This window comes from Rhipicephalus sanguineus, chromosome 4 (assembly GCF_013339695.2).
Source record: "Rhipicephalus sanguineus isolate Rsan-2018 chromosome 4, BIME_Rsan_1.4, whole genome shotgun sequence".
In the NCBI taxonomy this organism is placed as follows: Eukaryota; Metazoa; Arthropoda; class Arachnida; order Ixodida; family Ixodidae; genus Rhipicephalus; species Rhipicephalus sanguineus.
This window is the reverse complement of record NC_051179.1, coordinates 42,218,834-42,245,595: the sequence shown is the minus strand read 5'-3', so window position 1 is coordinate 42,245,595 and position 26,762 is coordinate 42,218,834. Positions and strand designations below refer to the sequence as shown.

Sequence of the window (26,762 nt, the reverse complement as noted above, 5' to 3'; positions counted from 1 at the left end):
TGGGTGCAACATTCCCGTCATGCAAAAATCATACTTGCAAATCATTCACAACAGAGAATGCTATAGGCCCAATGTCACCATACCACCATGCTTGGAAGTAACACTCAAGCGATGGCTAAATTTGCAGCTAAGCACATAATAAAGCACAGCACAAACCCTGCATTTACAATCACCGCGGCCGAGATTTAACAGACACATCGATCGCTAATAATTTTTAGCTCATGGCCTCCTATCAGAATGATTTTTAGTGTTTTAAAGGTTATGCAACATGGTTCATTTAGTACTGTAAAATCAGGATTCATTAAGAACAACTCTTCTTTCATAACTGACCCCATAACATCCAGTAGGATATGAAAAAAACTTAAGACCATATGATCACCCCAACTCTTGTCTGATCCCGAGTGGGTAAGTATCCCAGGAGCATCATTATCGTCATCAGTTTTTATTTTAGTCGTATGTTTTGTGCATCTCATCTCGCTGAATAATAAAAATGTGGTGTAGACATGTGTAATGTAAGAATGAGTTTACTAACAATTCATAAAGCCTAGCAGGTGCGTTAACTGCCCAGCAAGTCATCGACCACATATGTTAGATTCTGCAGGGAAAGTCCATTGTCTTCCAAGAAAATAGAGAAACGCCTCCGTGATTCCTCCATCATAATGGCAGAGTTAAGTGGCGGGCATTTTCTCGAAAGCCTGTAAAGTGGAAAATTAGGAACAAAGGCAGTCAGACAACAAAACTATGTTAACTAAAGCTTAAAGGAGCACTAAAGGAAAGACAATTTCTGTGTTATTGGTAAATTATCCTTTCACAATACCAAAAGCACCACTCTTGCCCCGAGAAGACGCATGGTAAGCGAGAAAAATAAACAGAAAGTAACCACCGAGTCACCGCACCACCTTGAAATTTCCACAACAACTTGCCTGTCGACCAGTGCTGTGGCCTACATAATATTTGATCCTTAAACAGTAACTACACCACGTCCAAAGGAAGCCAGCAACCTAACATGGCAAGTTTCGAAAAATTTTGATTAAGCCAATGTGGCCAAGTACAAAAAGAAACACACTGAAATCTGCAACCACATATGCCCTTCCGAGTTGCTGCCTTTGTAACCATATTTAGTCCACTGAAAACACATTTAATGCCACTCGTTTCTATCCTGATCAGAACTAAGCTTACATACTCGATTGCAGGTATTTTTCCATGGTCTCTATTGTCGAAATTACTTTCCATCACTTTCTAAGACTTTGTTTGTTGTTACACTCTCGCATGAAGAGAAATGCATCCTGTGACACCAAGGTGGTCATCAGCTGACAGCCACGAGTTATTCCCATGTGCGAGGAAGTAACAACTGCAACCAAGTTGTACGGTGCATGTGTTGTTGGGATGGGTCCATTGCAGATTCCAATGCGCACCTTCACCCAACTCGAAAAACCAGGGCAGAGGTACAAAAGCTTTTTAATGAAAACTTAAGTTTTCATTAGATTTTTCATAACGTGCCCACTAGTATATTTCAAACATCAAATTTTACATGCCCCTCAGCCTATGTTTATGGAACTGTTTGAAACTATGTTTTCACACACACCAGCACACTGTTGCCTATAATGGCGCAAACTTCGGAAAAAAGTATGTGCAACTCACATGACCAGTATCCCGGCTGCTATGTGTGCCCAGGTTTCCAACCTGAAGGTGATATTTTCAGCCGAGAGCCTGAGGTGTACAAGCAGTTTTAGCAATAAAACAACCATCACAGCACCACAAGCGCCAAGAAAGCCACACGCGTACAGTACAGTAGACTCTCGGTAAACGAAAATCTCTTAAATGGAATCGCTGCTTAATTAGAACAACTACCTCTAATACGATTGGTTTTGTACTTGAATTCTACACCTCTGTTCATCTCTCAGTAAACGGCACTCCCATTAAACAGAACATATTTTCCCAGCCCCCTCAGGTTCCGTTTAATTACAGTCTACTGTAGTTCCTTTCTCAGTCACTAATCTGTCCTTCCCCAAGGCATGTCTGTCGCATACTGCTTTACAACCATAAAATAACAAGGTGGCTACAGAGCACTTCAAAGGTTCGATTGCCAGCCTCGATGACCACATTTTAATGAGGGTAATGCAAGGACCCCTGAGTACGTTGATTTAGGTGCATGTTAAAGAACCCCAGATAGTCAAAGTTAATACGGATTCTGTCATTACAGCATGCATCATATTCATATTGTGGTTTCAGCACGTAAAACCCCATTATCACTTCAGCACTCATGCTTTCCAAGCATTTCATTTGCTCGGGCTCTTAAATTTCCAAATCGATGCCAATGCCAACCACCGCTTTGCAATGTGCGTAACAATGTAATACACATAACTCATCACGCAGCTTTTCCTTCGGCGAACTACAATATCATTGTCTATACTTGGCCACAACCTAAGAAAAAATATCAGCTCCACCCACAGCCTTTGCTGTCCCTCCCACAGAGAACTTGCATAAATGCTCCATCCAAATAGTGCTCACTCATTTTTTTGATGTCTAGTACTTCTCGAACGTTTCAGATAGGTGACCTTCCCATACAGATACACATTTCTCTCGCTGGTTTTAGTTCGGAAACTTGAATGTCCTGGTAAGTTTCGTCAGAGATTCGGATGTCACTGCTTAGACAAAGTTAATGTTTTATGTAGTAACAACGAACTTTTACCTCTTGATATGCGTAGTTATTTATATTAGGTGAGGAAAATTACTTACAGCTCGAGCGGAAACCAGCAAGCACGACTGTCTTTCAAAGGTGAAAGGCAGGCACACTACAGTTCTGTGGGCGTAGCTTACATATTTTCTTAGGTTGTAACCGGGTGTAGTATCACTCATGGTGTACCACAGGCAAGGAGGCTTGTTCACCAATAGAGTAACAACAATGTAAAAAATGACTACCGCAAAATCCTGAGCAAGCACCTCTACCCGAGCAAGCACCTCCTTCCCCTTTTCGGAAGATTAGAAATATGCCCCAATGACTGAGCAAGCGCCACCCCCGTCCCCTCCCGCCTTTCTTTTTTTTGCAACCTGTTCTCTGCTACAGAATCTTGCAGCAGCGTTTCCTAGGAACCAAAGATCTGAGAGTCTTTAGACATAAGCACGATTTCTTAGTACTTTTAAAGTGTGGTGCCTCGGGGTTCAATTCTCAGTTGTCACAAATTGTCGGAACATTTAAAGAACACCTTTCCCCCCTTGTCATAATACATGAAATTTCACACGAAAACCCCCTCCGGTTCAGTAAAAACAGCAAATGCATGTGTATTCAACAAAGTATTTCATTAGAAGCACTTCTTAACAGCTCTTTCACCACCATCTTGAACTTTGGTCCACGACCGAGCAAAAGCCCCCCCCTCCAAATCTTGTCCTATTATCTTTCGCCGTAGTGGGGGTGATTGCTCAGGATCTTATGGTACACTGTTTGTAAGTATGAATACTAAATGTAGCCATAACATAAAGCATTCTAGCTACAACAACAACCAGTCCCCATGATTCTATGCATACTTCCAGTTAGTTTGTTGCAGTGCATCATTGCATGCTCAAACGTAATAACGAAAAATTGACAATCAAAATCAGCCAAATTATTAACTAAAAACCGCAATGCGCAATAAATGGCAAGGAAAATCAATAACCAAGGACGAAGTCCTTATAGTACATGAGGCCCTTTTAGCACATGATTGCTCTGGAAAGAAATCGTGGCAAAGTTGTACGTATTAAAGCAAGTCACATAACCAGCTCCATCTCTTACCTAAATGTCAAGATAAGTTCTGTCAAATATGATGACACCTCTGACAGATCCATGTACAATATGTCCAAGATGTCAGGGAGACTGAAACAAAGAGAATCTTTATCACTCACACGCATCAGCAAGATCACATAATATTTAAATCAACATATCCTTGCACACCTCTTTCAAGGGGCCCTGCAACACTGTACGTATAGGAGTTTATTGCGTCAAGAATAGATTGATGCAAAATATTTTTGAATCCATCAAGAACGAGCAGAGTTACGGGGATTTCTCGCACACTTTAAGCACTTTTTCTCTTCTTTCGTCCCAACACGTGTGCTGGCAGCTACACAGGGGGGGTTCACAAAGGAGCAAAGAGCTGAGTGAGCATGCAGCTCTTTGCCCCTGATTCGGGTGTGCGCTAGCGTTGTTATTGTGTAAATTAGCATACTATAGAGCACAGCAACAGCACATGGCAGCACCCTATAGTGGCTACAGTAACTAATACAGCACAGTATTCTAACCAAGCATTGTGATTACCTGGTGTGCACTGGCATTGTCCTGCGTCAGCCTGACTGAGGGATAAAAGCCAAATTCACATTGTCAAGCGAATTTAATTAGCTAAACACCATCCAATGTCTGGTAAGGCGTCTCGCTTGTGAGGTGCAAAAAAGAGCCGAAGTGTACTAGTAGTTTTGGAAACAACGGCATGTATCAGTGGGTACAGCAGTAGCGGGTGTCAGTGCAAGATGTGCCATCGACTGAGGCACAAAGTGTTTGACACAGAGCGGGTCTAGTTCACACGAGATTTACGCACATTGGAACTTGGTGCTGCACACGAACTTTGTAAAGTCTGAGGCCATTTTCAACATTCAAAACCATGGATCGGCAAAAAATGTGGAGTTCACTCGGACTCACTCGTGAAATATATTTTGTCCTTCGGGCTCACTCAGACTCAGACTCACCAAAATTTTCCTCAACCGGACTCACTCGGACTCAGACTCGCTAAAATTTTTCTCAACCAGACTCACTTGGACTCAAGCTCACCAGAATATTATTCACTCAGACTCACGGCTCCATCCGAGTCTGATTGAGTCGTCTCATGAGTGAGTTTGCCGACCTATGTTCAAAACTGATCGAAACAAACAAGGCAGAAAGGCTGCAATGCCAAAAAGGCAAAGTGGCAAAAGATTCACTCATACGTGCGTGTGCACACTAAGTTCCGAAGATGACAGTTGCTCTCTCCTGGAAGTGCATCAGTCATATCAAAATTTGAATCAAAAGCTTTGCTTACTTCAGCTTGTCTATTTAACTCCAACAACTATTATACATTGTGATACTAGCAACAAGCGCATTTAATCCAAATGTCACTCTTGGTTTATGTCAGCTATCAGCCAACAGCAGCATTCTGCTAAACGACGAAAGAGCAGCCGCCAGCAAATTCAGAGAGAGGGAGGACAGACCTCTGTATGGAGAGGGTGCCTGAGATAATGGCAACTTTGCGCTCAGCTTCACACTCAGTGCACTCGACTTCATACTCAGCCTCCTAGAGACTCCTGTGAAGATCCTCTTCACATTTGTATCATAATTAGTACTACAAATAACATTCCCTATACTTTCCTTGGCTTGATTGTGTGTTAGTTCTCATTAACGTAGTGTCAAGACGTGGCTTCTCTCTGTCATTTCTTTCTCCAGACATCACACCTGTTGCATGCAATACACAATAAAAACTATCACAGTTCGAGAAAAAAAAGAACACTCAACTGACTGCAGCGCAGCTTTGCTGTAGAACAATAGCAAAGTACAGATGTTCTTCTGTCATTAACAACAATTCTTCGATATGTGGCATCTACAACTGTCCATGGAGATGGCACAAAAAAATAAACACAACGGCCATGCTATGTTAGACCACTCAGCCATGGTGGCTAGGATACTGTAGCAAAGAAAGATACATTGCACAACACTCATTTAAAGTATTATGCAAAAGACTGCGCATATAATAGGCTACTTACGCTTTCCTCAACCAATTGAACACTATCCTGCGTCGATGAACATTCTGTGCGTGGCTGTCGACGAGCGGAAGGATGGGTTCCCGTTCGCACGAGTCTGTCGTGTTGGTATTCTGAAATGATGAATTAGTTAGGTGAAATTCAGGTTGCAAAGGAATTGGTGTCTTGAATATAGGACGACACGGCATTTCAATCACCTCACAGTAAAAGATGACGCAAGACAAATAATTGCAGTACTTTTCAGATGATGCCTTCACTACCCCTCTGCAATCACATATAATTCATCTAACGTACAGAGTCATCCACTTCCACCTTAAACACCGTGCCGTGCGGCCAGTGCTCCGCGAAGCGCCTCTCACGGGCGCTTGGGAAACTAGTGCGCAAGTGCCATGGCAGTTGTACGTGGGGCCTAGCACAGTGGCTCCTCCAAATCGTGCTTGCTTTGCGGTGAAGCTGACTTCACTCTTGCTATACGCATGCAAATTGAGAATCCGGCGCGAGGAGCAAAGGCTGGACAGAACAAGGCAGAGTCGCTGTGCTTCTCGAGAACTGTGCCGGATTTTCAATTTCCGTGCACATAGCAAGAGTGAAGTTAGCTTCACCACAAAGGAAGTGCGATTCAGAGGAGCCGCCGCGCTTTAGCAGACGACGCGGCGAAGGCCCCACCTACAGCTGCAACTGCACTTGCGCACTAGTTCCCCAAGCGCCCATGAAAGGCAGCCCGCGGAGCGCTGGCTGCACGGCGCGGTGTTTAAAGGGCCCCTCACCAGGCCACATAGCAAATTTTAGTTAGACGCTGGAAGTTGTTGTGTGCCGAATGAAGAGCAGTATGCCGCAAGAATTTTTCAAATCGGTTCATTACGAGCTGAGAAAAACAATAATTTGTAGCGGTGCGAAACCACGATGCGAGGAGGCGAGTTTCAAACCCTTGCCACTCGCCCCGTGTAGCCTTAGCAAGCCAAATCCCTTCCCTGCCCTCTTCACTTGACACATACGCATGAACACGTCATGCGCATGCATGGTCACGTCCGCATGACGTGCCCGAGCCAGCCCGGCACGCGAGCGGCGTTGCACGGCCGCTACCTTTGTTTTTATGTAGCAGCCGTGGGCGTTCTGTCGGCGTTCTCTGTGGTGTACTGCCTGTTTCTGCAGGACGGGCATGAAAGTTGAGACATTTGTACGGGCACGAGAGTGGCGGTATCATGAGCCAGTGCCGCATTAACGTTTACTTGGACGCGTTAGAATAAATGAGCATAATGAGTGCTCGAACGCACCAGAACATTACTTTCATTTCCAGGGCTGGCGTCTGCTCGATGCGCTAACCGCGGGTACACGAACGCATGGGAAAGGGAGGCACACTAGCCCCGCATCTTGCTGCAATTCACGAAAAAAAATGAAAAAGACGCACACATTCCCTTTGTGTGTCTCATTATTCTCTCAAGTTTTATTAATCTATTCAAGCAACAAATTACACAAAGTACACATGTCGTGTCAAATAATTATCACAGTGTCACGTGCTACTGTTGGCGACGTCAGAGCACAGTCGTCTGCGTAAAGGAGCGACGTCACAGCACTACCATTTACGTAGGGCCATTTTCTCATGTACGTCATCCCCTCATTCTCTAAAGCGCGCGCCCATGAGAGGAAGGGCAAGCAGCGTTCACCTTGAAATTTGACCCATTTCCGCGGCGCGTAGCGTTGCAAATTTTGGCAGAGGTGATCGTGAACGCCCAGTGTATGCATTGCACTCGTTAGCTCAGAATTGTCAAACCTGGTGAGGGGCCCTTTAAGGTGGAAGTGGACGACTCTGTACATGGAAGGCTTTAGAAGAACATGGCTCTATGATGAACATTGCAGAAAAGTTTAGTAAAAGGACACTGCCATTATGAAGCAGTAAAAATCACCTAAAAAGAAAGTCACCCGAAGAATCGAGAAGCTAGGAGAATCGTAAGCAATGGTTTGGTATTTATTTGAGCATGAAAGAGCTCTTTCCAGCTCGCATTTGTTTAACATGGCTGCGTATCTCCTAATGCAGCAATCGTGGTTGCCACAATCGCAGTATCCTGAGAGCACAAACAAGTCCAGGGAACAAAAAAGAAATTTATCACATTTTTTTGATGCATGAGTCAGCTTTCTTTTTTTGTTCAAGATTTCCAGACACTCAAAAGGCGCAGCAATGCAACTTATGCCATATTTACTCGCTTCTAGTGCTCAAATTTTAAAGGACGAATGACATGTGCTAGAATCCGGTATGAAACCAAAACTGCAATAGCAGTGAGTTGCTGTCACAGGCATTAAAAATGCTATGATCCAATCCACACATCCACTTCAGCTTCAAGAAAGTAACTGAGGAGTTACTGCAAAATTATGCACTGCTTGTACATTACTTTTCTCCGAACATTTGATAACTGTACTAATGCATTAAAGAGAAGAACCTGAGCTGGCCTGGAAATTTCACTGTGTCATCTGCTGCCCTCGACAACTCGTTTACCTTTGATGGCAATCTTCCTCCTTTCTACTTCAAAACAAAGCAGTGACATTGAAAAAACACTCTACGAGCACCAGAGACATAAGGACGGTACCGTAATGTACTATATATGAACACCTGACGTACGAGACTTTGGTTATATTGTTGTGATGCTCGCTTCTCCACCCTCTATAAAGCCCTGTGCATTACATTTGCTGGGGCTCAAAGAAGGTGCTCCTGGTAGAGCAAATGAAAAGCTGAAGTGGCCATCGTTATCAAGCAATAGCGGCCAGTTCAAACAATCTAACATCCACAGATATGTTAAAGGGGCCCCGCAACACTTTTTAAAGTAATCATCGAATGGCTTCATTAAAGGAGTTTATTGCCTCACGAATCGACTGCCTCAAAAGCTTTTAGAATCCGTCAAGTACGGGTGGAGTTGCAGGGATTTGTTGCACGCTTTAAGCGCTTTCTCTCTCCTTTCGTACCAGCAAGCGTGCTGAAAGCTACGCAGGAGGGGGGGAGGTGACAAGGAGGCAAGAAGACATGTTCGTTCGTCAGCGCTCGCCATGACCTTGAGCACTTTCTTTTTTTTTTTTTTTTTGAACTCGCAGCTTACTTTCAGTGTGGTCGCGAGCAAATACGCGGGCACGTCATGGCATCCCACGGCAGCCACGCTAACTATACAGCTAACGATGCTCAAGTCAGCCAATGGTCATGGACTTTGTGTTTACAGCGCGGTCATTTGGGTTTATGGCATTATTTGTCGGGAGAAGAGCAAGTGATTTCTAGCTAACTTTAAGAATTCATTGTAAATTCGAAGCCATGTGCTGCGCTAAAATGTTTGGCTCACGTGCTCTTAGGAGCCTCGACTACCGATTGGCAGCGCTTTCCGACCCTGTTAAAAAAGTGTTGCAGGGCCCCTTTAACATGAAGTGCTGCAGTTTACATGCCTGAACATGCACAACCAGCCAGGCTGCTCATGGCACAAACCACTGGCGTTCTGCTACACTCCTCGCAAAATTCATGCGCTATTATTATTTTTTTTTCATTATGTTGTATTATATTATGTTGTCGATTACTACATAAAAGCAATTAAATTACGTCATGCCATAGCAAGTAAAAGTAACTGGTTCAAACACTGCCCAAAATTGGAATCGATTGATTAAATACAAGTGACGTGTCACATACAAGTCTGCTCTTATTTCTACTGTGCAAAACCTGTAAATGAATGAACAGAACAAGTAGAAGTTCAAAAAAGTAGGGTGTGCATTACTAGTGAGGGCATGTGAGATTCCATGTTTTTTATACCATTCCCTTCACCCTTTGCACATATGCTAACGTTTAGCTCTGTATGATGACACTGACGACAGTGCTGTAAACATCAGCTTTTTATGCTGTCACGTCATGGCCCAAAACACTCCACTTTTACCTAGAAGTTACCAAAGTGACGATGATGAATTTGACATTATATTTCAATTGTTTGTAGACGCCATTCTTCAATCCCTAAACTACAGCTTTACATTTTCATTACTGGTAGCTTAACAGTCAAGAGTACAATAAGAGAAAACAACCTCCCATTATTTTATTAAAACAGCATCAGAACTTAACATTATGCTGTGCCTATAAAAGTATAGCTGGTGGATGTACCCCACTGATTCACTACAAATTTGTTGGCACGTCTTCATTAGCAGCAAAAAATGAAGCCAGAATTCTACGCGTTGGATTTGTATGCTGATAATTATACACCATAAAACGCACTAGGACAAACAATGACAGTACTCTTACATACCTCCACCTTCTTTTCCTTTCTTGGCTTGCCACCACCTTTCTTTGACCCCAACGTAGCAGCACTTTCTTTAGTCCTCGCACACACGTCTTTCTTCTCGAAGGTATCCTGGTGCCGTTCGCGAATCTCAAGTTTCTTCTTTTCCGAATCTCGTCTGAGCTGCTCCATCGTCGGCACAGGAGCCGTCGGTTTTGTTGGAACCGGCGCGTCTTCGTCGTCGTCGGAGTCCAAGGGAGCTGCCGCGAGCCTTTCCTCGGCCTTCTCCTGCTCGTCGAGACGTTTGCAGAGCTTTGAGTAGAGCGCGTGATAGCGCTCCACTTTCATGGCTTCCTCCTGCCTCCGGTTGTTGATCCGAAATCGCCTGGCTGCGCCGTCGCCGACGAGAAAGGCCACCGTCTCCGCCGTGATCCACTGCTTCAAGGCTTGTTGGACTCTCTCTATCGGGGGACCGTCGGTGTCGCTCTTTGCGGTCGAAGCTTTCGCTGCCCTGGCTTGTTCACTAGCCAAGGCGTTCTGCCACGATTTGTCGTTGCGACTGGGGACACTCCTTCTTGCCGGACTCGTCACCTTTTGGGCTGCTGCTGGTTCGTCGTTGCTGGGTGGACTTGAAGCTTCCACGGGCGGCCTCACATCTGTGCTGCGGATTTCGTTGTCGGGCTCGAGGCCATCCTCTGTAAATGTACAATAGGCAGTTTAGAAGGCAGTCTAAAGAACCATGCACTTAAACACAGTCTTTTCGCTTCAAAATGTACCAAATTTGTAATGTCCTTCTCATCTGTTTCCTACCCCCGATTGGCTTCTCTGTCAGCCATGCTCCCTTTTGGGCTGCAGATGATGACCATCATCATCAGGCTGGCTACGCCCACTTAAGGCAAAGGCCTCTCCAATGTTTCGCCCATTAACCCGGTCCTGTGCGTGCTTCAACCACATTATCCCAGCACACTTAATCTCATCTGCCTACCTAGCTTTATGCCTCCCCCTCGCATGCTTGCCTTCTCTTGGAATCCAGTCTGTTACTCTTTATGAACAGCTGTTATCTTAATGACCAGCAGAAGATGGGTGTACCTTTTTCTAATGGTAAACACTTCTGCTATGGCCACCCGGCATACAAGAGGAGACGAACGTTCCACTACACACTACAACACACACCCCTACCCTGTGTCCAACGCAAGTGTGTGCTCGCCAGCCCTTTCATATAGCACACCTGCCTCGAACCACCAACTACCACCCTCTCCCCCAAATAATGTTACCATGCCTGCTTATTTCCTCCACTACCTCTTCCAGTGCGTTCTAAGACGGCACATGGCAGAAATTATCCAGAAATGCAGCTCAGACCATCAGGGGCTACAGTTAAAGGGGCTACCTTGAGTCCGAAATCCATTTTAATCTAACAAATTTTTAGCCACTTCGGAGTTGGACTTAAAGGGACACTAAAGGCAAATATTAAGTCGACGTTGATTGTTGAAATAGCGGTCCAGAAACCTCGTAGTGCTGCTTTTGTGCCAAGGAAGTGCTTATTTTGAAATAAAATCACGTTTTTAGTGGTCCGCATCGCGTTAGCGCGCTTCAAATCTCCCGCCTGAAAATACGACTCTCATACGTCACTGCTGCCGTGCCCAACGTTGCCCGCTTTTACTGCGCGGCAGCTGACACTAGTAGCAGCAGAGCGGAAGTAGCGGGACCCACAGTAGCAACAACGGGCCATCGAAGCTTGCCACAATCACTGCAATGGATGTGGACGGAGAACTTGACAACGAGACATTGGCTCGCGACGCTGGGCTCCAATTCAGCGATTTGAGCCCCGATGAACGCGGTATGCTGCTGAGGGCTCGAGTGCCGGCGTCGTTGCGTACTACGATAGCAGCCTCGGCAGCGACTCTCCCGAGCCCGAGCCCGAAAGCAGCGAGGAAACCAGCAATGCGGTGTCGGGCGACGAAGCTAATGCGACATTTTGTCGAACTTTCTGTCAGAGCGACTTTCACGAGCGCGCAAAACACACGCGGGCAGTACGCGATCCCGAAACTACCACTGAGACGGGCGAGGCGCAGTTCGGCGAAAACGGAACCTTTGAACCACGCGCGCTGTTCCCCATGGAAACGCCAGGGATGTTTTCTTTTTTCATGAATCAAGCGGAAACGAACAAACTGCATTTTATTACGTCCTTTGATGCTCGGAAGGTTCTTTTTTTACTGCTGCTAGTTTGATTACTAGTGATTTATTGTAGGCCGACTTCCATACGTCATCGGGATCACTTCGAAAATGTCCCACTCGTGGCGCTCATCATGTGATACATTTAGCTTAATTTCTCGGTAAGTAGGGCACTGCTGTTGATAATATTGCCGTTTTAGAAGTTGTCATACATTGGACTTTCACTATGACATAAATTGTTATTTGCCTTTAGTGTCCCTTTAACGAGGTTCCACTGCATGTATAAGGAAATGAGCATTCTTTCTATTTAAGGTGGCAACCTTAGATGCTTCATCAAACGCGAAAAGCGACCGTTGGCATCTGCGTCAACACGAGTGATGCAAAAAAAAATCATCATCATCTGATGACGTCATCACACGACATCGTCGCTTGGTGAAAGGTGGGCCAATTACGGAGGAACTGCAAAACCACACGAGGGGCAGAAAGCCTCCAATGCCTCCGATCCCGGAGGCAGTGCAAAGTGCAAAACCACATTAGGTGCCAAAAGCTTTTGGGGGGGGGGGGGGTTGAATACAGTTGACTGAAAAGAAAAAGAAGATGGCTTTTACTATTGAGTAATCTTAGGCAGATGCATAAGGGACCGCACGACTTTTTTTCCAAGAACTTAGAAATGTTTCTCAATATCGTATATACATACTCGTGTAATGGCCATGCCCAGAACTGTTAAAAAGTTCCCCCAAAAAATGTATTTAAAAATTACTCGGGTATCAGCTGTACCCTTCATTTTTGACAAGGTTAGCAGCATTATTTGTTGTGTGCTGCGAGAATTCCGAAGCCTTTTTTTTTTCGGCACACCCGACTGGCTGGTTGGAATTTCGAAATAGGTTAAATATGTATGCAACAATGGTGCTTCCAAGAAGGTACACTCAGAAAAAGAAACACACAGAGGCGCACTGTCCGTGGCAAGCACAGCATGCTCCCAAACATAGAAGACTCACTTCTGCACTACATAACAAAGACACAAAGCAACGGCTACGCTATTTCGAAGGAGATGCTGTGCGTGAAACCTCTTGACATCACACGAGATGGAGGCATGCCGGTTAGCGTGCTTAAAGCCAGCAATGGACGGATCTCGCGCTTAATGAAGTGAAAGAGCCTTTCTCTTCAACGTTGCACAATGACATTCCGACACCTGCCTCAAAGCAAAAAAAAGGTGTGTTGTTTATCTTTCTTCTTTCTTTTTTTGGTTTCTCCCAGTACAGGTAGTACTGCAGGTAAATAAAGGCAAGTACCGTCAGAAATGTTTTCAAAAAAGAATGGCTGCAGCCACGATTTTCACTCCAAATCTCAGATAAACCTGCAGCCATTACACGTGTATGTGCAGTAGTAAGCCGCCAATTGAAACCCACAAACAAATCCTATAACCTGGATTAGCAACACTGTCTTCACAGTGTAGCAGAAGTTGACTCCTGAAAAGCAGAAGTAGACTTAAGCAAAGAGGTTCAGTCTAGCATCTCTACATGGTTTGCTAATGAACGTTCAGTCCACCCACAAGTCACATGCGAAGTACTAATGTTACAACACTTCCAAGAAGCAGGAAACATATATTCACCTCGTTCGTGATCTTCAGTGGCAGACTCTTCAATGTTCCTACAGCAAACAGAAAGAGGACAGGAATTTGTCCAAGTATTCGGATGCATATAAGACACACACATTTAAAAACCTACTCTAAAGAGTAAAATAACAATAGACAATTACAGCACACATAGTTAAAGTGTTCACAAGGGGTCCTGAACAGATATCCACAAAAATGTGAGGGAAATAAACGAAAACTTTCTTGCATTGAGTCTACAGAAAGGCAACTAACTGTTCACACATTGTTCATCATAAACAAATAAAGTAATATAGCATGGTACGACTCCCACACTGCTTTTGCCATTCCCAAGTGCATTGTGGCCAGCTGGAGATCTCTGGTTAACCTGCCTATCTTTCCATTACCTTTCTCACTCTACGTACAGTGTGGTACAGTGGAAGAGAAGCGTAACATTTTTACGGCCTTTAATCACCTGCTTTCTCGCTACTCATTTAAGGCATTTTAACTCTCGCTCCAACGCATGCCCCTAGGCAATATTGATCTTCCATGTCACTGCCAGGTTGCAGCTTCCTTACTGAAATACAATAGACGCGTAACCACCTAGGAAGGGCTCGAGACAGAAAAGATAAGGGTGCCACTCGTAACTAACTTTATTCTCAGAAAGGCAGTGATATATAATACCCATAGTAGCCCTGCGCAAAGCACATCCCCTCACACTTTCGTCAAAGTACACTGGATAAGGGGAACGACAAAAAGCTTTCTAATTTAGAAAATAATGAAAGAAATCAAACTCACCACTACGCAGAACAACAGATGTGCCACTTACACACATTTCTTTCTTCCTTTTTAGTGTAATATGCTTGGATTGTGGCATGCTGTGCTTTGCACATGGCTACTATGGCTACGTATATCGCTGGTTTTCCGAGAATGACGTTACTTGTGAGTGACACCCTTTTCTGCACTATCTTAAGCCCTTCTATGGTTTTTTTGTGGATATGGAAAGCTTCGATTACTTCTCTCGTTAGCTTGTTTCGGTGCCGGAAAAGCGCTGGGAACAGATCAGTGGCAGTCACACACATGCTTGGCAGGATCTGGGTTTTTTTCACCACAGTTGTTTCACCTTAGTTTTGTGAACCTCATGAGCAAAACGTAGCTTTTGTTATTTTGTTTTGTTATGGTTATTGATCTTTAAGGTCATACTTGTTCATCAACTGTCAGTTTGTTGTTTCACGTACGCATTTTCCTATTGCTGTCGCCTTTTGGTGCACGATAAAACCTTGCCGCTTTCTGTAAATAAACTTTAGTTTCTATGGTTGTTACGAGTCTTTTTGTATTTCAGTAAGCATGAATTTTTGTATTTCAGTAAGCAAGCAACAAGTATTATACTATGTTGCAGCTCCTTATCCTTGTTTCTTTGTACCACAACATCGATTTTTTTTTTCTATTTGTTTACAGTGTTTTCCTTAAGTTATACTGCATTTCATTACATCCTCATTAAGAAGCACCTTGGCTCAACACTGATCATCACAACACCCTGTGTCATTTTGCACGCCAATTTCTACTCATCGCGATCTACTTTATCCACTTTTGTGGGTGCCTTTCCTGTTTCTTTAACCAGCTACTACACCTACCTTGTCCACTTCGGTTGTATAGTAATTAAGGTGCTTGACTGCTGTCCTGAAATTTGTGGATTCGTAACCGGCCGTGGCGGTCGCATTTCGATGGAGGCAATTGCTAGAGGCCCATGTACTGTGCAATGTTAGTGCACACTAAAGAACACCAGATGGTGAAAATTTCCAGAGCCCTCAACTACCGCATGCCTCATAATCGATCGTATCGTGGTTTTAGCACATAAAACCCCACATACTATTATTATTACTTACTACCCTTTCACAATGCTATAGCACTTCAGGTTGTAGCTAAAACAGGCAACCATACAAATATTGTAGGAGCTTCCAATGCCCTGCAACTCTATCATAACAAAAGCAATAATGAGAAAAAGGAATGCAGATTACAATACGAAAACAATATTACATATTGCAAATTTCAGACAGGTTATCTGCTAAGTGCATTCACACAAACAGTCACCTTGCCTGGGCTGGGGATTTCTGACTGCGCACGCTCATTTTGTCGATGCTCTCGGCCAACTTCTTCAAAGCATCAGGGGTCACATAGGGCGAGACGTCCTTCGCAGGTTTCAGCATGTCTGCAGGTTTGCTCTCTTGGGGACCTTCAACGTCTTTCTCGGCCAGACGGCTGTGACCCAGATCTACTTCCTCACCACGGCCATCTTTTTTCGTGCTGGGGGAAGAAAGAGGATTGATTTCGCCCAGTCATGTATTTCACGTGCAGGAGCACGAGCGTACTCACAATCTCCTTCAAAGTGCAAGAACAAATGCCAAAGCGTGACTTAAGCAAGCAACACTACTGGCACGCTCCGGCATCACAGAAACACCTTAATCTACTCAATAGAAGGGGAACAGTAGAGCATCGGACAATCAGAAGGGTGTAGGTACGGTCCCTACTGGCAGCCAGTTGTTTTTCGTCCTCTTTAATTTCTCTACATTTACATCATAATTACTACACGACAGTTAAAAGACTACAAATAGCAGCTCCTATACGTTCCTTGGCTTCATTTTTCTGTTGGTTTCATTAGGCTGCATCAGCACATTGTCTCTCACTAATGGCACCAACTGACAAGCAAAAAAACATACAAATTTATTAGTAATCTACAACTCCCACATTTTGCATCCTTGGACTGCGTACATCTCTAAATACGTTACTTCCCCTTTTCTTTCATATACAATGCAACATCATTTACAACGAGCAACACATCATTTCGGAATCATGAAGACCTCTTGCCAGTGGGATACGGTATTACGACAACCACAGCTATCAGAAGTGGCTTGTCCCAGCCAAATGTTCACCTCATCACAAAGCAATCAAAGTAGCCAGGTGATCAATGCTTATGAGAGATCTTGGTCACTCTACCACTTCTGAGCAGTCCAAGTTCGGGAACATGGTGCTATGAATAATTATCCAGGCAAATGCAAATCGTACCACAAGAGAACTAGAAGCTACCTAACCTTCTAACCTGTAATGGAGAAATGGGCATAGAAAGAATGTGAGTGAGTGTAAGTGAGAATGCTAACCAACATGTTTGCCACAGAATTGTAAATTAGGCAACCCACTTCCAAGTCAGACTGGGTAATGTGGGAGTGATGACAGTGTTTAAAAAAAAAGATCCTGAATAAGCTCTTGGTACCTTCGTGCAAGATTCTCTTCTTCGCGATAGACGTTGTACTTTGCAGTGGTGTCTGCTTCATCTCGAAGCCAAAGTGGTCCATCCCACAGCTGACCTTTCAGGAATGTTGACGCACGATAGCATGTGTTGCTGCAGTATTGCTAGAACAGGATGGAGTAGACAGTTTTAAGGGATACATCACTTAACTGAACATAAGGAACATTTAAGCTAAATGGAGAACAGCAAAATGCATTGAAGTTGCAGCTAAAAGGAGCTTCACTTGAGCAAATAGCTTCAACAACTCTTTTTTGGTGTATCATTATCTCAAATTATGAGCAGCAATGGATCCTTAATGGAAAACAATGTAGACACTACTTTATTTAAGCATTCATTTTTGCTATGCAGGATCTCACTCATTTGTTACAAAAGTGGTACATAACACCACTACAATAAAAGGCAACTAAACGTATTGCAGGTAAAATGAGTTCATTCTTGGCACTGTTTTCCCTAAAAATTAATGGACAAGCAAGCCATGCTTGTCCGTGACATAGAAAAGGTTAATGTCCCTTGATGTCCAAGTTACAGTTTACTACGAAAGGTAAGTGCTGTCATCCACACACTAGTATGGCATAAAGCTGCCAAGGAAACACAACACGTGTTTCCTAGAAAGGTTAACAGTTGAAGGAAAATTCATCTTGTCTGGAGATTGAACATGGCACCAACACATTTACAGGGCAATCGCTGTATCACAGCTAGGCCATATTGACATACTACTCGAAGCACAGCGCATTGACAATGAGAAATCGATTTGTTAGGTTATGTTCGGTTAGAAAAATCGTCAAGGTGTAGGAACTGTCGTAAAAATAAACCGAGTCATTCCCACAAGAAGTAACAGAAAGCTCCAAGGCAAACCTGGATTTTCTTGCATTATCTGAGCTGAAAATGAGTCTTAGGTCCATTATGATTTCAGAGACATACCAAATAAAACAACCAAGAAAATTATACAAAGTAAGTTTCTCCAAGCACAGTATATAACAGTAACAAATAATGCAATAAATTACCTGTCCCAAAGTCCCAAACACAACATAAGTTGCAAATACAAAGAAACGGTGTGTACTGGATCATGTAATCTGGCATCCACCTCAATCACCAATGTACAGAAAGCAATGCTTCTCCATGCTGACTCCTACGCAGGACTATGGGTTTCAGCTGCAGTTCCCTCACCTTGCGATGCGTGATGTCGTAGACTTTCTTGGTTTTCATGCAGATGTGGTATTGCTGCTTTGGTACCTGAAGATGCAACAGAGAGACGATGATGGCAACTCGATGATGTCCATCAAAAACAGCAGGCATAAAGAACTTGCTTCGGCTTTTCCAATGATTACAGTATAAGCAATGCATAGGAGTATGAAGCCCACCTGAGCAATATTCTTGTTGCAAAGTGGGTAGCCACAAAGCCGTACAATTGTTCTTTCCTCAACGGCGTCCTGGTAGTCTTGCTGAGATAGTTCGTGCAACTGAAAAACAAATGAAATGGCTTAGTTGTGTTCGTCTAGATAAAAGGTCTCAAACACATGGCTTGCGAGCCACGTGTGGCCCGCGCACCTTCCACTTGCAGCTCGGCCCACACACACATGATCGCCTGCGTCCCATATTTTTCGTGAGGCACCACATGCAGACACCATGTGTTGAAACATAACCGTGCAACAAAAACTATATATATCGGGATCGGCATCCACATTTTAGTCATTTTGGAGAATGGTATCGATGTTTCTCGAGTCCTGAGGCTCAATCCCTTTCAGAAATGGCCCATATATGAGATTGGGAAAGGCCTTCTTTCAAATGGCAACGTTAGCTGACATTTTGTTCAAACCCCGCCTCCTCCGCTCCAACCTTCTTCACTGTCCCAGCCCTAGCATGGCTAAATTTCGTGACTGCAGCCCGCTAGCTGAGGGTGAGTTTGAGACCCCTGGTCTAGATGAATATGAAGCGACGTCAAACATCTCTTTCTAGAAGTGGAGCGTAGCAGCTGTGCTCCAAATATCAGACTGCCAAGAACTGCACAAGCCTCGCAAGATAATTTCACTGGCATTCCGCACATTATTTTTTACAAAGCCTTCTAAAAGAACTGCTGTGGAAAGCCATGGAGAACGTTTGACAGCTCTTTAGACAGATTTGATAAGCAGATACGTCAGAAGTCTTGCCACTTCTGGGATACGCACTAAGCGCACACACCACAAGCATCAACAAGCTTCAAGTCTGCAATGAGCATGTGCCCCAATAAGCAATAAGCCTACAACCAAAGCAAACAGTAATTAGTACGTAATCAATACTGTGGGAGTGGCTGGCTGGTCATGCTTTCTAATTGCGCAAATTTTAGCGAGTTGCTATTCACAATCCAAATGGAAACCAAATGGCACCATGACCAGTTGTAGTAGAACTCTAAACGAAACTCACTTGTTTGCCAATGACGGCAACAGCGTAGGCACTGCATGGCTGTGTTGGTTCACAATCGGTGACTGAATTAATTTGCCTAATTTTTCAGCTTAGCTGCGACACACAGTAATTAAAATACAGCCTCCAAAAGTTAGCACGTCTGACGTCACATTGGCAGCAAATTAATGCCGACGTACCAGGGAACTTCCTTTTTTTTCTGTTCTCACATCACATTCCGTGTTTAAGCGGCGGTTAAACGATCGAGTGAACTTCACGCGTGTTGATATGCAAATGCAGAAAACAAGTAAATAAACCAGCAAACGACTTCATCTCTTGTTCATTTGTCCATCCGTAGTAGGAACACTTTCAGTTTAGTTTTCATACGTTACTCACAACTCCAAGGAGCCATTCCTCGGACAGCGAGCTCTCCAGCATCTCTTCCACGATCTGCGCGGCTCTTTTCTTGCAGCTGTCTCGCCTCTCGATCGTCTTCAGTATGGCTTGCCTCCTGCAACGTAGCACGAAGTTTCCTTGCAATCCGCGTGGCTAATGTGAACACGAAATCTTTCAATGTCTTGTAACGTGCTCCCCCTCTAACAAAACTTTCGATTACACGCGCCGTCGTCGTCGTAATTGTAAGGTTTTTTTTTGTTTTGCTTTTTTCTTAGGTTTAATAAATCAATCTCGCGCGTACGTACGCTAGTTCCTGATATTCCAGAAAGCGATGCGGTTTGCCCGGCTGCTCGGCGTTTTGTCACCTATTGAAGAATCGTTTCCTCAAAGCTTACGGAGAACTGGCTCAAACTGTTGTGCGCTAGCCTTCCTCACACTGTTTTACATCGAGGTTGCCTGGATGAACATCGAAGTTTACGTACGATCGCGTAAAAGAGTGCTAAACAGCAACCGTTTACCTCTCCGACGTAGTCGCCGATTTCGTTTCCGGCTTTTCCATTGCGGCGGCACGCGTCCAAAGCTGAGGTGAGAGGGCGTGTTCAGCAAAGTGTTAATCCATATGTTCAACTCCCAGACGAAGTGAAATGTTAAACTTGTTGAAAGACAGATCACGTAAACTTGTTGAGCTTCGTTCGTAAACACCAGCTCCCAAGCAAAGCACGGCGCAGCCATAGCGCAGCCGCGGCGTTATTTCGGTTTGGTTGCCAACTCGAACAGGTACTTCGTGTTTTTCCGCTAAGTTTCGCTACTTTGGGTCATGCGGCGTGAACTCGAAGAATGGATGCTGGTACATAGCTGGTAGCTTACTCGTACCGTGGCGTGGCCGTGCCGTAACAAGATTATATATTTTATGTGCATATAGTACAAGCATACGAAGGGCACAATCACAAAAAACAGTGGTATAGAAAATATATACGCGCTACTGACGTATGTACAAATGTAATGCCCTGTTTCGGCTCTTGTTGGTGCCGTATGTGCGAGCTACGATACAATTCCTGACCTCTTAGGATATTAACGAGGACAGATCACTGAAAAGCCAATCGTTATTTACAAGCACACAACATCGTTTCACGGAGAAGCAGTGAAACTTCAACTACGCTGACAATGACACAAGGTTTTAAAAACTAATAAAGAAATACGCACCGCACTGACCTCATGACCTGGGAAAACTATGATAACAAAAATATGTAGCGAAGGTCTAGTTCCTTCAACCAGAGGTCATCTGTTCTGCTCTCAGCCGGTCCAAACGCTATCAAGCTCTCAGACATCGTAAATACGGGTGTTCGGTTACGCGTCTGATTACCCGCGCCGGCACGCAAGAACGCAGTGGACTGGAGTGCTTGCGGTAACGCGCGCGTGCTTTCTGTGCTCATGAATTTCTTCGCCCGTGACCGTGGATCTCTACGAGAAAACTACATCCCATTCTACAATGAGAGGCGATGTGCTCATCCTGCCCGGTCTGGCCTCACGGACATTTCTTCTACTTAGGTAAGAAGTTTCTACGACGTGTACGGGTTCAAGGCAAGATCCCGCGGAGGCTATTGGCGCGAAATTGTACAGGCTGTGGTGTTAGGCCGGGGAACTGGATCTCGTAAATGTCAAACTTCAAATGAAGATTCACACGGCCGATAAGCGCACATTTTAACCGAAAGATCGTACTTATGACTGTCAAATATTGAGAAACGTCAGCTATCTATATTCAACGGTTCCCGCCCTTTTAGTGGTACACCGGTCTGTTTATTATAATTTATGAGCAATAAGAAGACGCGGTGAAACACCCAATCGCCAGCTTGTGATAGTTGGGTTTGTGTTTTCTCAATTCTTAATTAAGACCGATGGGATGGGAATATCAGTGGCGCACCATTTTTCAATCGCTTGCTTGACTATTAAGCGCACGTGCACCGCGGCACGTTCTATTTCTACGTTCACGTGAAGTGACCGCACGTTGGCTGGACATCAACTCCTTCACAAAAGTAAAACGTGGGTAACTTGATCCCAGTGAATGTGTGGGTCGCTTGGTCTATGTACGCCAGCTCCACACAATGATTGGTTCAAACCTCTCGTCTCCTTTATCTTCTATTATATTATTCCCCTACTCCCTTCCCTGTGACAGTAAGCCGCCGTGCTCTATCACGGGCTGTTTAGTTACTGCACAGGCTAAAGGAAGCCTATAGAGTGACTATGTAACGGGGAATATTCTTCCTTTTTCTAGCACCCCCCCTCCCCTCCTGCTCCAAGTGCGCGTTTGGCAGGTAAGCGCACACACACCAAAGGAGCAGACGAAATTCGAGACAGTTTTGTAACGCAGAAATAGGTACAGACGCAGTGCTGAAGACATTAAACAGAAATAGCGAATGCGTTTATTATTTTTGTATATAAATCATATTCGCTTATTTATTTACGCGGATCGAGCTGATACGGTTTTCCTGCGATATCGTCTGCTATTTCTTCACTCCGTCTGGCCGTTTGCAAGAAGACAACACCCGAGTGAAACATGTCGCATCAGTTTGCGCGATTTAAGCCGCTGCCGCCCCCCGCCACCAACGTTCCCGACAGGATCGCCATCGTCCTCAAGATCGAAGCGATCGTCCAGTCACTGATCAAGCAGATCGCGAACGACGAGCCACCGTGCTTCGTGTACGACCGCCGGCACGACTGGGAGAACGTCGTGTACTGCCACCGCAGAGGACTCGTTCGCAAGGACAATCCCGCCAAGACGGTCACCTCTTTCGGCTCGGCCGCGTCGATCCGAAAGTTCGCCCTCATGCTCAAGGTCCTCTCCAAGGTCCACTTCCTCCTGCTGACGAACACCAAGAGCACCAAGCGCCATATTTTCTACGAGGACGTGGCCCTGTTCGGCTCCCAGGCGATCGTCGACTCCATTGTGGAAGACATCGCCTGCATGCTACAGGTGCGTGTGTCATTCAAAGAGTCAGATCTATTGGCTTGAAATCTACACCACGATAGCTGCTCACATTTGCGAAACTAATAGGGGATCAACTGAATTCGTGCATGAAGAGCTCGTTGAGGAAATGAAGAGGCATCTTCTGTTTGACGTTTGCTCGTATACAAGCTCGGCTTCAAAGAGATTAATTCATAATCTAATTAAAATGCGACTTCAATTAACTTAAATCAATATAGGATATATGACGACGTCTTTTGCCGTCATGATTAACAGTGAGTTTTATCCTTTTTATTTTTATTATTTTTTTGAAATTGTCTGCTCGGAACTCCACAGTGGCACTCTTGGCCATTTACCACTCTTGTATATTATAACATTTAACATACCTTTTTTTAGTGTGTTTGATAGTGTAACCTGCTAGTGAGGGGGCTTTACATTAATCATACTTATAACAATCGCGCAATATCTTATCGTGAAAACGGTGTTTGCTATTCTGAACCAGTATAAACTACTTCAGCTTAACATTCTCGTTTAGGTTTGCATAATGTGCTGGGTCAGGCTGAACCCTACTTTCTGTTAGGCACTTGTGAGCACTCTGCAAACGTGAAACTATACCTTTCACTTTGTTTCCACTGTTATATTTTGTCGTTAACTTTTGTCATTATCTATTAAGTAAGATAGCTCTATATAGAGCACAGTTATGAGCAATGCGCCTTTAAAGCGAGGTGGGGAGGGTGGACAGCGGTATACAGTCTCCCAAGCCTCGCACTGAACTGCACATTACACAACACCTAGTATGTCAAATAAAAATCACTAAGCTAGCTTCATGGTAAATCTCGTAGACTCAGGTCTCTGAATTGTTTAACCCGATAATGTATTCGACGAAATGTTTTTGTGTTCGTACATACTGAAAAGAAACACTGTTTTACTCATATTAGTGCACCACTCCTCTACAACATCAAGGACACCATTCTCACTTGCCATGGCTTCATAGACTTTGACTGCGTCTACTGGGGCATATAGTGTAACTACGTATCTGTGAACGTGAATTTTATTCAGACAATACGTCCAAAATACGACAAATAAAAACGCACCTTGAAATTCGTGACGTCACACCGACATTCGGGTGCAGGGGTTCCAGCACGAAATTAAAACATGAAACTCTGACCTACACTTTCTTTTCTAATAGTGAACTCACGATGACAAAATCAGCCGCGATGGAGCTCTCAAAGACTTATTTGCCAACCTGAACCACTAGCGTAATCATGCAATTTTTCAATTTTGCTTGTGTATATACACACGCACACAGACAAACACACGCACGAATATACGTATAGAGTAATTGTCCTCCCCCTCCCCCACCAAAAAAAATAAAATAAATTCTGGCTAAGCCCCTGATCTCAATGAATTTATTGTTTGACTAATTAACAGCGTTCACTTCTATACGTGCACGTACAGGTACCGCGCCGTTGCCTCAACATCGTGGCCACCTCGAAGGGAGTGTTCGCCGGCCATATCCGTTTCCGCGACCCGAGCGGTAACCTCGTGGACGGCTCCGTCGGGACCACGCTCATGCCGACCGACGTGAGCGGCATCAGCGAGCTCGCGTCCTCCGCCTCGTACGTCCTAGTCGTCGAGAAGGACGCCAGCTTCCAGAAGATCCGGGACGACGGCTTCCTGGACACTTCGGCGGGTCGCTGCGTGCTCATCACGGGCAAGGGCTTCCCGGACGTCAACACGCGCGAGTTCGTCCGACGCCTTCACGTCGAGCTGCAGCTGCCCGTGTACGCCCTCGTGGACGCCGACCCGTACGGCGTCGAGATCCTCTGCGTTTACGCGTACGGTTCCCTGGCGATGGCGAGCGAGACGGACTCCCTGGCCGTACCCGGGATTCGGTGGCTCGGTGTCCACCCCACGGACATGGAGAAGTTTCGGCTCAAAAACTGTCCTCCGTTGAACCACGGAGACAAGTCCAAGTTGAGGGACCTGCTGTCCCGGCCGTACGTCGATGCCAACTGCGAGTGGAAGAAGCAGCTGCTCGTGCTGGAGTCGACGCAGCGCAAGGCCGAGATCCAGAGCCTGTGCGGGATCGGCCAGCACTTCCTGACTGAGTCGTACATACCGGCCAAGATCAGACTCGGCGGCTGGATCTGAGACGTCGTGGGGCGTCCAACGTTGCTATGGTCAACCGTTACTAGTAACCGTGACGGTGCGGGCCTAACTTTCTATATGTTTAGTTAGCTGAAGCAAGTGGTTCACTGATTGTTCCTTAGTTCCTTGTTAATGCTTCTGTTTTTGTTAAGATTTTTTTTTGCTAATCTGGCTTGCAGTAAAGCGGTTATGCGAATTTTAATGTGTTCACTTTCTTTCATAACGTTACTCTGTCCGTGTTGCTCTAGATCCAGCCCTCTGACTAAGGGAAAACTTTTAATCCCATTTTCTCGGGTCCTGCATTGTTTCATTTCATATGATTACCTTGAAAGCCCAACAGGGGCATTGCATAAGGGGTGCGTGCACATATGTTCATTATACATTATTTAGAAATAACAGAGGTATAAGTATTATTAAACAGAGCACACGTGAGTAATATGGTACATATAATTCTGTATAATGTTCCGTGTAGTGTTCTGCACCACACTTTCCTTCCGACCATGCGCTTCTGACGGCCGCTGCGACAGGTTCCTCATCAAGGGGGCGAAGGTTTATCGCAGCGCCCCCCCCCCCCACCCTCCATGACAATGTCTGGGACAGATTTTGCCCCCCCCCCCCTCATAGGCGACCGGGGGGGGGGGGTCCACCCTCGTCCCCGTGCGCATGCCTATGCATAACGAGCGGCCAGGCTGGCCGCTTCAACGCGCTGGGAAAATGGCGTAAGCAGGTGCATTCTCGAATTCTGGACCTGCACTGCCGGTGCAAGTACAAAGAAGAGCTTCAAGGACCGAAACAATAGAACAAAGCTTCCTTGTTACTGGTTGGATAGAGAGAGAGAAAGAGTTTTATCTGATACCCTTGAACATATAGGCTAATACTACTGTTCCACGTATCTCCCGTGACTTCTTGCCTGTGTAAGCACTTATATATTGTGCCACCACCGAAAGTATACGTGATGCATCATTCGATACAAAAATATCTTCGTTCCGCGGTGCTTCTCTTCAAGCACCTTGCAGGCAATGGGTGAATGCGTGCCTATATCGAAGTAAATGTGCGCTTACGAAGGTCACTTCATCCTCGACGCCGTGACTTAATTGAGACCCGACAGATGTCCATCGCCCACTTTCCCTTTCGTTTTGCCTTAAGAGATCCAGGAATCTCTTTACGAAGGATAATGCAGAGTAAGAGCGAACAATGTATAGGCAGTGCTGATACACAGTTGAAGCAATAAGCTCCCCTCCCACACAGCCATTCGCAGAGAAGCGACCACTTCTGCGAGAATGATTCGAGTGGTGCTTTGCAGGTATTGCGGAAACAAGGCTTATAACAATTCTTTTCGCATCAATACGTTACCCGAGCGTTTCTGAGCAGATAAGCCTCGTCGTCACATGACTTCGATAAGCTCAACATAAGCGTCATATGCACAGTTTCTTGCGCCATATAAGAGCTTCTCGAACCACTGGATGTTATCAATGAGCGGCAGTATATCTACGGTAACGTTTCTCCCGAAGGCAAAAAGCAAAAGTCACTGCTTGTATTCCACCACCTAGCATTGATGAATTAGTAATAAAAAAATAAATAGAGTTAGCGATCAACGCACTAGCTTCAGTTTCCTGAAACTAAAGAGTAATATTGACAGCCGACGTTCACGATGGAGTTTTCTAGTAACGGTGCATTGAGCCACTTGTCGGTCCCGATGACGCAAACTATACGGGCGTTCCTTCTTTATAGAAGAGGAAAACACCGTTATCTGATACCAATGATACGAATAAAAGAAGATATTGAATCATGACCTCTTCCTGAATTAAGTTCATAGGAGAG

General features: G+C 44.9%; 2 protein-coding genes across 2 annotated transcripts; one reads left to right on the top strand and one right to left on the bottom strand.

Moving 5' to 3' along the window:
• Positions 1-497: 497 nt before the first annotated feature.
• LOC119389826 (putative RNA polymerase II subunit B1 CTD phosphatase rpap2) lies at positions 498-20,576 on the bottom strand. Its single transcript, XM_037657221.2, has 12 exons — positions 20,347-20,576; positions 19,829-19,943; positions 18,418-18,516; positions 18,224-18,289; positions 17,021-17,160; positions 15,844-16,056; positions 13,774-13,811; positions 10,017-10,684; positions 5,761-5,870; positions 3,770-3,850; positions 1,642-1,710; positions 498-695 (listed from the first exon to the last, which is right to left on the bottom strand). The coding sequence occupies exons 1-12, from the start codon at positions 20,385-20,387 to the stop codon at positions 557-559; spliced, it is 1,779 nt and encodes a 592-aa protein (XP_037513149.1). The 5' UTR covers positions 20,388-20,576; the 3' UTR covers positions 498-556.
• A 1,806-nt stretch (positions 20,577-22,382) lies between these two features.
• LOC119391155 (meiotic recombination protein SPO11) lies at positions 22,383-24,951 on the top strand. Its single transcript, XM_037658830.2, has 2 exons — positions 22,383-22,799; positions 24,249-24,951. Exons 1-2 carry the CDS (start codon positions 22,383-22,385, stop codon positions 24,942-24,944), a joined length of 1,113 nt encoding a protein of 370 aa, XP_037514758.1. The 3' UTR covers positions 24,945-24,951.
• Positions 24,952-26,762: the final 1,811 nt, after the last annotated feature.

What these genes read in the sequence shown, in the direction of transcription:
- LOC119389826 (XM_037657221.2), bottom strand. Translation starts at nt 20,387, where the DNA reads ATGGAAAAGCCGGAAACGAAATCGGCGACTACGTCGGAGAG. An exon ending in GCAACAAGAATATTGCTCAG is followed by an intron (nt 18,290 to 18,417) that starts GTGGGCTTCATA and finishes TTGCATCTTCAG; the next exon opens with GTACCAAAGCAGCAATACCA. An exon ending in ACGACATCACGCATCGCAAG is followed by an intron (nt 17,161 to 18,223) that starts GTGAGGGAACTG and finishes ATCCTGTTCTAG; the next exon opens with CAATACTGCAGCAACACATG.
- LOC119391155 (XM_037658830.2), top strand. Translation starts at nt 22,383, where the DNA reads ATGTCGCATCAGTTTGCGCGATTTAAGCCGCTGCCGCCCCCCGCCACC. An exon ending in ACATCGCCTGCATGCTACAG is followed by an intron (nt 22,800 to 24,248) that starts GTGCGTGTGTCA and finishes GTGCACGTACAG; the next exon opens with GTACCGCGCCGTTGCCTCAA.